The 9,505-nt window shown below is 56.3% G+C and overlaps 1 protein-coding gene across 10 annotated transcripts; it reads left to right on the top strand.

The window, feature by feature from the left end:
• Positions 1-151: 151 nt before the first annotated feature.
• On the top strand, positions 152-8,788 carry TBC1D10C (TBC1 domain family member 10C). Of its 10 annotated transcripts, none has more exons than XM_006171291.3 (10): positions 152-218; positions 1,116-1,294; positions 2,235-2,334; positions 2,550-2,657; positions 2,744-2,850; positions 3,031-3,145; positions 3,782-3,847; positions 3,970-4,159; positions 7,146-7,300; positions 7,587-8,788. In XM_006171291.3, exons 2-10 carry the CDS (start codon positions 1,143-1,145, stop codon positions 7,932-7,934), a joined length of 1,341 nt encoding a protein of 446 aa, XP_006171353.1. In that variant the 5' UTR covers positions 152-218; positions 1,116-1,142; the 3' UTR covers positions 7,935-8,788. The 10 variants fall into 10 exon arrangements, with proteins under 10 accessions (XP_006171353.1, XP_027625186.1, XP_014440774.1 ...); XM_027769385.1 differs by lacking the exon at positions 152-218 and adding an exon at positions 543-862 and having other exon boundaries at positions 2,255-2,342; XM_014585288.2 differs by lacking the exon at positions 152-218 and adding an exon at positions 546-845.
• Positions 8,789-9,505: the final 717 nt, after the last annotated feature.

Here is a 9,505-nt window from a genome sequence, read left to right as displayed (position 1 = left end):
GGACCCGAAGCGCAGCAGCACGGCAGCCCTAGAGGAGGGGCCTCGGTGACGGGGCGGGCCTGAGGCGTCAGGGGCGGGGCCTGTCTGAGGGGTTGATGGGCGGGACATGATTGTGGGGGCGGGGTTTAAACCTGGTTCCGCCCCTGAAGGGAGTCGCTCAGCCCCTCTCTGAAGATATGAGGCCGGAAGTGCTGTGGAAGTTGTTTTTCAAAGGCTGAGTAAACAGCGTTTCCCACCCCAGCCCTGGGTGGGAGGGTAGTGTGAGCTCCCCAGACTCTGCGGATTAAGTCTTCGAGGTGTAAAAAGGGAAACTAAAACTCAGAGCAAGGGGCTGGACCAAGACTGGGACCTCACATTTACCGAGGGCCCAAGCCTCTCTGGCCCCCAGGCTGCGGACCAGACCCCAAATCACCTGTCGCTAAACTCCGAGCGCATTTTGGTCCACACTGCTTTGGTGCACACTAAGTTATTATTTTGTATAACTCCCTTAGGTACCTTTTGAGAAAAATAAGACTATCATGTGTGCATGTTGAAAGTATTGCTTTGTAAAGGGCAAATATTAGATAAACCATAATTCCTATTGGCACCCTGAGTTGGGTCTTTTACATACCAAAAGTCTCAAAACTGTCGGTGGCTTTGCCTCTGCCTGTGGCATACCCTGGCCCCATCACACCCAGCACAGGAACCTAGGCCTGCACCACCCAGCAGGAGGGTGGGAGGAGCCCATGGCTTAGGGGCACTGGCCAGCAGGAAGAGCCTCAGAGAGGAAGGGGTGACTTCCCCCACTTGGGAGGGGCCCCATCAGGTTGCTGAAGCTGTATCTGAGGAGGAAGTGAGAGGAGGAGGTGAGGTGCAGCCTGAGGTGAGCTGGGCTGGTGGGGACAGGGGCTGTGTCTGGGGCTGGGCCTCTCTACAGAGGCCAAGCCTTGTCATTTCAGGGCCTAGTGCCCCCCACCCCCCTCCTGCCAATTAGATAGAGGAGATATAGGGGTTTTGGTGAGATACCTTGAAATCTATCCCCTCCAACGCCACAGCCAAACCCTAGGACTGGGAATTGGCTGGATGGGGACCCAGGTCTCAGTGGCCCCTCACATGGTTCTCCCCATGTCTTGCAGCCTGTGGCATCAGGGCTCTGGGGCACCATGGCCCAGGCCCTGGGGGAGGACCTGGTGCAGGCTTCCGAATTGCAAGATGACTCCAGCTCTTTGGGGTCCGACTCAGAGCTGAGTGGGCCCAGCCCATATCGCCAGGCTGATCGCTATGGCTTCATTGGGGGAAGCTCAGCAGAGCCAGGGTAAGTGAACAGGGATGGAGGATGGTGGGTTGTTGGGACTGAGGATGGGGGCTGAGAGCTGAATTCTGGAGTGAGTTCCAACTTTGGGGATTTAAGGAGGGTCTAGCAGTAGAGACTGGGCCAGGGACTCAGCTGGTATCCTTTCCCCAGATACCAAATAGAATCGTAGAATGGGGGCAGGGGTCAGCAGGTGGCATGATGGGGTGCTGGACTCCTACATGGTTGACTGCAGTCTGAGTCCTGAACCCAGTGGCTTGAAATACACCAGGCGCGTGTGCATTCATTCCCCAAATCCTGAGAGGAAAATGGAGAAGAACGGATGGCGGCATGGCCATCCCCGCTGGGAGGTGATTTCTTACGTTCCCTCTCTCCGGTGGGCACAATGGGAAGAGACGGGGATGTGTTTCTGTATGTCTCTTTTAGTCCCATCCTCCAAGGGCTTGCAACCACTCCTGAGGCTGAACGTTCTTCCCCTTGTAATCTCTGGCTCAGAAATCCCAGATCTAAACCATAAAACCCAAACTTCTCCCCATCCCATTCCCTATTAGTACAGACAGGAAAACAAGTCCAGAGACAGACAGAAACTTGCCCCAGGTCACACTGCAGATCAGAGACAGAACCAGACTCAAACTCAGGACTCCTAGCTTACAGTCCAGGGCTCTCTCCTCTATTAATTGTCTATGTCCCTGTCCTGGGTGAGAGCCAGCCCCTCCCCCAACACACCCACTCACTCCTCTAGTCTCTCCTGCTTCTGCTACCACAACGGAGCCACATCCTTTCCTGTCCCCACGGCAACCATTGGCAGCTCCCGGGTCACAGGTCACCCCACAGGGTTTCTCAGAGATCCTCACAGCTCGCTTGTGTAAGCAGAAAGGGTGGTAGGTGTGTGCCCTAGGTGTCAGCTGCCCAGAGCCTGGGTACCTGTGCCATGTGTCCCCAGGACAGGTCACCTCCCTGCAGACCTTATCCGCCAGCGGGAGATGAAGTGGGTGGAGATGACCGCACACTGGGAGAAAACCATGTCCCGGCGGTACAAGAAGGTGAGGAGGTGTGTGGCCCCACCAGGCCTCCTTGGCTCATTCTCCTCTGTCTCTGCCCCTGCCTTAACAAATGTACCTATCCTGTGTCCCAGCACGTCCTCCCTTTGCTTCCTGCTATCCTGAGTTGCCCCCTGCCCAATGAGGAGTTGTGCTTGGGGCCTGCCAACATGAGCAGGTGAGGTTGGCCTCACAGAGCCCCTTGGCCCCACCCGCAGGTAAAGGTGCAGTGCCGGAAAGGCATCCCATCAGCCCTGAGGGCCCGGTGCTGGCCCCTCTTGTGTGGGGCCCATGTGTGTCAGAAGAACAGCCCCAGCACCTACCAGGTGAGGGAGTTGGCAGGGGTCCCACCTTCCTTCTGAGGCCCTTCTCCACACTGAGCCCTCATACCCACCTTCCTACCTACCCACAGGAGCTGGCAGAAGCCCCTGGAGACCCGCAGTGGATGGAGACAATCGGCAGGGACCTGCATCGCCAGTTTCCTCTGCATGAGATGTTTGTGTCACCTCAAGGTCACGGGTACGAGGCCACTTAGGCCCAAGGGCCCCCAGCCCTACAACCCTCTGGTGCTTTGGCCCAGTCTCCCCACCCATCTTAGGAGACCCAGTGAGGCCCAGGGAGGCTGAGCCTGGCCAGAGGCCATCAGAGGGTGGTGAGGGAGGGTGGAGGAATGACCCCTAATGTGGTCTTCTGGCACAGGCAGCAGGGGCTCCTGCAGGTGCTCAAGGCCTACACATTGTATCGGCCAGAACAGGGCTACTGCCAGGCCCAGGGCCCTGTGGCTGCTGTTCTACTCATGCACCTGCCCCCAGAGGTGAGTGACCTTGACTCTGCTCCAAGCCCCCAAAACCCTGACTCTCAAACCCTTGTGACCTAGGTTCCCAGTGAACCTGAGTTCTGGACACATGACCTCCAACCCTAGGAACTCTGGTCTTTGGGCCCTGGGATCCTTGACTTTCAGACCTTGTCCTAGTGACCCAGGACCTCATGATTCCCCACCTCAGTAACTTTCAGACCTAATGATCTTGACTCCAGGAACTTGAGACCCTTGACCCTGACCCATACACTGGCGATCTAGGAGTCTGGGCATTATCACCTTGACTTCACAACTCCTGATTCTGAACCTTATGACTGTGAACCCTGATCCCATTGACCCCAAGAACCCCCAAGAACTTGAACTTGAGAAACTGCCCAGCCTTGTCTAAGGAGCCCCAACCCCATGACTCTCAAATCCACCCTAAGCCTTGTGTCTTGCCCTGCCCATCATCAGGCCTGGCTTGGGCAGAAGAGGGGGCTTTTGGTAAGAGCCCCAAGGCACTGAGCAGGACAGGAGGAAACTGAGTCAGACTCCTGAAGGGGGCCAGGCCCTCCCTTGCACCACTTTTCCTTGTCCTGCCTTCCCTCTGTGGTCCCTTTTATGGTAGGCGCTTACAGGCCTATGCATCCCCAGCAGGCCTTCTGGTGCCTGGTGCAGATCTGTGAGGTCTACCTCCCTGGATACTATGGGCCCCACATGGTGAGAGTCTGGAATGGGGCAGGTGGGTGGGTGGGAGGCCTGGGGATGAGGGGAGAGAAGACGGGCTGGCGGTGGAGGTGCCGGGTGGCACTAGCCAGCTGAACTGATGGACATGGCTGCAGGAGGCCGTGCGGCTGGACGCCGAGGTGTTCATGGCCCTGCTGAGGCGGCTGCTACCACGTGTGCACAAGCACCTGCAGCAGGTGGGCGTCGGGCCCCTCCTCTACCTGCCCGAGTGGTTCCTGTGCCTCTTCGCCCGCTCCCTGCCCTTCCCTACGGTGCTACGTGTCTGGGACGCCTTTCTCAGTGAGGGTGAGTGGGGTGACTGGGTGGCCAGGTCTGGGAGCCTTGGGGTAAACGTGGGGGCTGGCTCTGCTCTGGTATTCCTGACCCTCGCATCACCGGGCCTGGGTGTGCTGAAGGTGACTGCCCATGCCTGGCTCTGGAAAAACAGCCCAGCCCCTGGCAGGATGGGTGCTGCCTGGGCCAGGGCTAGGCCAGCGGGACTCCCCAGGGGCTGGGCATGGTTGGGGTATGGATGACAGCAGGAAGCGCTCTTCCTTGGAGCCCATAGGCACAGACTGAGCGCTCATCACTCCAGGCGTGGCTCTGGCAGCCAGAAGAACCTGAGTGAGTGAGCCCTCCATTCTGGTGGGGGCAGGAATGGAGGCAACGGCAACAAAATTAACAAGATATTTATAGAATGTCATAAGTGCCATGAAGAAAATAAAACAAGGGATGTGACAGAGAGTGTCAGGGGAGTGGCAAGAAGTAATTACCATTTCTAGAGATATTTTTGGCAGCTTGTATGGAGGCCAGGGCCAGGAAGGTCACTGTCCACTGGGTCCAGACCGATGCGGGGTGGGGGGCATGGAGAAGTAAAGCCAGAGGGATGGAGCCTGGGGGCCAGGCATGAGCAGAGGGAGTCGGGCGGAGCAAACTGGACTCCATATTCGGGGCTCTGCCTTGCTACCCTAGATCGGTAACCCACCTACGTTCTGTCCCTTGTGTGCTCGCGGGAGGATACACCTACAAAAGCACATAGTCAGTAGAAACCGATCCATACAGGGCCAGCCCTGTGGCCCAGTAGTTAAGAGAGATGGATCTCACAGGGCTGATTATGGCAGTTTGAATCCCAGCACCTGGGACTTTAGAAACACAGCAGGCACATGCCCCAAATCCAACAGAATGGAGAGATGGCGAACAGGGATTGCAGCATGCCTGTGCCCCATGGGAGGTGCTTTCTCCCTCTCCTGTTTCTCCCTCTCCTTCTCTCTCTCTCTCTCTCTCTCTCTGTGACAAGTGCATGCACCCTCTGGAAAACTAAAAAAAAAAAAAGGAGGGGGGAGAAGAAATCAGTATCTGTTCTGTGCTCAGTGGCTCCAGGCCCTCCCCACAGAGGGACACTAGCTAGCTGGCCAAGACCTGTGGCCATGGTGTCCAAGCTGTCTGTCATCTAAGCATCAAGTCTTCCGCTGCCTCAGACCTGGAGGGCAGAGCTGGGCCAGGCTGGGCGGAGCCTAGTCAGTGCTGCTGAGCTGATTCCTGCCTCTCCTCCTGAGGACTAGCACTGCACAAGCTCTCTTTAATAATGTAGAGACATTGGGACCAGCAGTTAGCATAATGGCTATGTCTCTGGACTCCCATGTAGTAGACCACGGTTCGAGTCCTAGGCCCAGTGGCTTAAACTCACGCTGGGCGCGAGTGCGTGTGTGCCCAAGATCCCAAGAGGAAAATGGAGGAGAAGGGATTGCTGGTGTGGCCATCCCCTTTGGGGACGGCAGGCCAGGACACTCACCTGGGACATGAAGATGTCTTCCTGCAGCTTTCTGTCTCTCTGTCACTTTCTATCTCTCTGTCACTCTCTTGTCTTTCTGGCGAGCGCTTGAGCCCTATAGCAAAAACCTCTCAAAAAAAAAAAAAAATAGAGAGAGAGACATTAGCAGTAGAGATTGCCCCCCCTTTTAGATTTTAGTCATAGGGCATATGTGCTTGCCAGAGAGCAAGAAAGAGAGAAAGAGAAACTGAGAAATCACCCCCCAGTTGGGGATGACCACGTGACAATCTCTTCTTTTTCATTCTCCTCTCAGGACTCTGGGCATACACATACATATGCCTGGTGTGATTTTTTAAAAAACATTTTATTTGTCTATATTATTTTAATTTGCTATTGAGCACATACACTCATTGAAATGGGGGGGTGAGAAGCCGCCAGGTCCAGGACATGAACCACGGTTGGCCATGTGGGAGTCCAGCACTTTAACCACCTAGCCACCTGCTGGCCCCTTCTGGTGTGTTTTTCAAGCCACCAAGTCTGGAATTCAAAACACAGGGTCAGGGGGCTGGCAGGTGACATGGTAGTTAGGGTGCTGACTTCCAAATGGCCAACCATGGTTCGAGTCCTGGACCTGGCAGCTTGCTTTCTCACTTTCCCTTTCTCTAGCTGGTCAAATTAAATAATAGTAATAATAACAAATAAAATTAAATAAATAATAACTTTTAAAACAGGGGTCAGCCATGTGGGATCCAGTGCTTCAACCTCCATGCCACCTGCTGGCCCCAGTCCCCTCTGTTTTTACATTGAATATTTATTTTCCCTGAGTGAGAGTGAGAAATCCCCAACAGGGTCTCCATGCCCTGATCCACCCCCAGTCTCCCTGGCAGATCCACACAGACCCAGCCTGTTCAGGGAGGCTGTGGGACACAAACCCAGGACCTTTCCCGTAGGAGTCTAGATGCATTACCTCTGCATCACCACCTGGTCCCCAGCCTTGTGGGTCCCCTGACTGCTCTTCTTAGCAGATCAGAGGCTTCCAGGAAGGAATTTTGAGGTTCCAAGATTGGCCCGAGGTCGCACTGTGCGTGTGCACGTGCAGATGAGCACTGTGCTCTTGATTTGGGGGTGAGAAGCTCTGCCTAGAATCTTTCTGAGGCAGAGGGTCACATCCAAGCTGGAAAGGCCTTAAAGGGCACCTACCTGACCTTTCCTTGAAAAGGCAAGGAACAGAGGCCCAGAAAAGGTTTGGCCTGAGGGCCTCAGTAGTCCCTGGTTCCTGGCAGACTCCTGAGACTGACTGGGTCAGTGCCGGGGCCTGTGTCCCCCACATAGTAATCCTACCCTCTCTCGTTGCTCCTGGCCTGAGTGTGTGTGTACATGTGGGGGCGGGCGGGGGGTGGGGTGCAGGGGCAGGAGGAGAATTGCAGGGAGTGGAAGGAGTATGCCAAGGGTATTCCAGGTGTGGGACAGAGCGGGAGAGGGGCTGACTTCCCAGTGAGTGAGCCCTGCCCCGGCCCGCAGGTGCCAAAGTGCTGTTTCGTGTGGGGCTGACGTTGATGCGCCTGGCACTGGGCACCACAGAGCAGCGTGAGGCCTGCCCAGGGCTCCTGGAGACGCTTGGTGCCCTTCGATCCATCCCCCCCGCCCAGCTGCAGGAAGACATCTTCATGTCCCAGGTGGGTGCCCCGGCCTGCCCTCCACGATGGCCCAGCTTGTACTGCACAGCCGAGGAAACTGAGGCCCAGAGTAGAAAGCCAAAGTGAGAACCGGAGTTCAGTTCCTGTCCTCTGAGCTGAGAGAACATGAAAACCCCCGGCCTCCAGTGGTTTTCTGTGGCTCCCCCAGTGAGGCTGTCAGCCCCTCAGCCACTTCCTGAGGCTGTGTACTGCCCGCCCATGGTGACCTCATAGTTTCCTGCTCCACCCCTCCCTGGGCAAACTCAGCACCTGCTGCTCCCCACAGGTACACAGCGTGGCCCTCTCCGAGCGAGACCTGCAACGGGAGGTCAAGGTCCAGCTAGCCTTGCTGCCTGAGCCAGCATCGGGGCTGCCCCCTCGGCCGCAGGCTCGCCTGCCTGGGGCCCAGGCTGTATTTGAAGCCCAGCAGCTGGCAGGAGCCCAGGGAAGTGCCAAGCCTGAAGTGCCCCGAATTGTGGTACAGCCCCCAGAGGAGGCCAGGCCACCACGGCGCAAACCCCAGACCCGCGGCAAAACTTTCCATGGGCTCTTGACTCGAGTCCGGGGTGTCCCCACTGAGGCCCCCCCTAGGTCCCATCGAGGCTCTGCTTCCTTCCTGGACACTCGATTCTGAGGGAACCATGGACTCAGGGACACCCAGTCCCGATCACCTTAATGACCGATGCCAGCCCCACAAATGCGCACTGCACTTTACTGCTGGGATTCGGCGATTCAGCCCCCTTCCCAGCAGGGACCAGGAGTGAGAAAAGGAGAGGTTCCTCCACTTTATGGACTGTGTCAGGCACAAGGGTGAAAGTCACAGAGTGGGGCTTTGGGGACCGTGGCTGGCCATCCACCCAGAGCCATCCTGGTGCTTTGCAAGTATCAAAGCTGGCACCGAAGCGGCCTGCTGGCTGAGGGGTGCGTTAAAGATTATAGCATACCGTCGTTCTGGACTAAGTTCCTGCTCTAGGCCCCAGCAAACGAGACCACAATGGACTCACTCGTGCTAAAATGCCACCTCTCACCAACTGAAAGTTTAAAGAAACAGAGAGATCCCAGAGCACACCAGTTTTTTCCCTGAAAACAGGAGATTCCAGGCTACCCTGGTCAGCGCTATGTGGAGACAAGACTCAAGTACCTCTCGTGGCTTTCTCAGGAACATGCATGTTCAGCCCCAGGTGCTGGGCACCTGAAATAGCTCGAGATATTGCCAAGGCGCCGTCAGACTTCTGTTTTATGGACTTCTTGCCTAAATTCATTCCTCCCTTACCTTCCGTCAGTCAGGTGGCCTACATTCCTTCCTTTAATGAGAGCCCTTCTATAAGAACGTTTATGGACGTGCAGGAATTCAGAACCTTTGTCCTTCTAAACCGTCACTCTTGCCCCCCTTTTTTTTGAAACAGTTTTTCAAATTGTATCTGAATCTGTGTTTCTGGGTTGCAACTCCTAAGACCCCAAATAAAGCTTTTCTTTGTTCTCCACAGATTCAGTTTCAAATTCATTGACAGACCCCAAAGGGCTCCTGGGGGAACCTGGAATAAACCCCTCACCGTCCTCCTCCCAGCCTGGCCCTCTCCTGGTTCAGCTCTGGTCCTGCCCTAGGGACATACACGAGGCTGCCCATTGGCTGCTGGGGAAGGTGTTTACCAGCAACGGGAGCCAATTGTCAGCCGCTGTGCCCCAGGCTCCATGGGGCCAGGTAAAGCTTTGCACCTGCTGGAAGAGCTTCCCACTACCAGGAATGGGGCTCTACCCCCTATTCTGCCCTTCCTACCCCTCCTCCCAGGCTGGTTGAAGACACACGCCTCCCCCCCACCCACACACACCACCACCACCACCCAAGGTCCTGGTCCCTTCTGTCAAAAGGAGCCAGGCAAGAACAAAGTCCTATTGTGCCCTGGACAAAGGAGAAAGGTCCCGCTGGTCCTTGCCCCTCCCCAAGCCCCGGATGCACCCCCTCGGGACTGCCACCATGGAAACCCCCTCCCACACTCACTAATTGCCCCCGTGGGTGCCTGGGTGCCTGGGACATGAGCCATCACCAGGACAACAAGGCTGGCTCCAATACAGGCTGTGTCCCTGTAGTGCCCATTCCCAGGTGTCCTGCCTCCCTCGGCAGCACCCCCAGCATGCGGGAGGTGGGAACACAGCAGAACTTGGGAGTATGGGGAGAAAGCATCTAGTGGCCCAAGCTTTAGGGGA

This window comes from Tupaia chinensis, unplaced genomic scaffold (assembly GCF_000334495.1).
Source record: "Tupaia chinensis unplaced genomic scaffold, TupChi_1.0 Scaffold149501_1, whole genome shotgun sequence".
Taxonomy (NCBI): Eukaryota; Metazoa; Chordata; class Mammalia; order Scandentia; family Tupaiidae; genus Tupaia; species Tupaia belangeri.
This window is presented reverse-complemented; position numbering and strand designations above follow the sequence as displayed.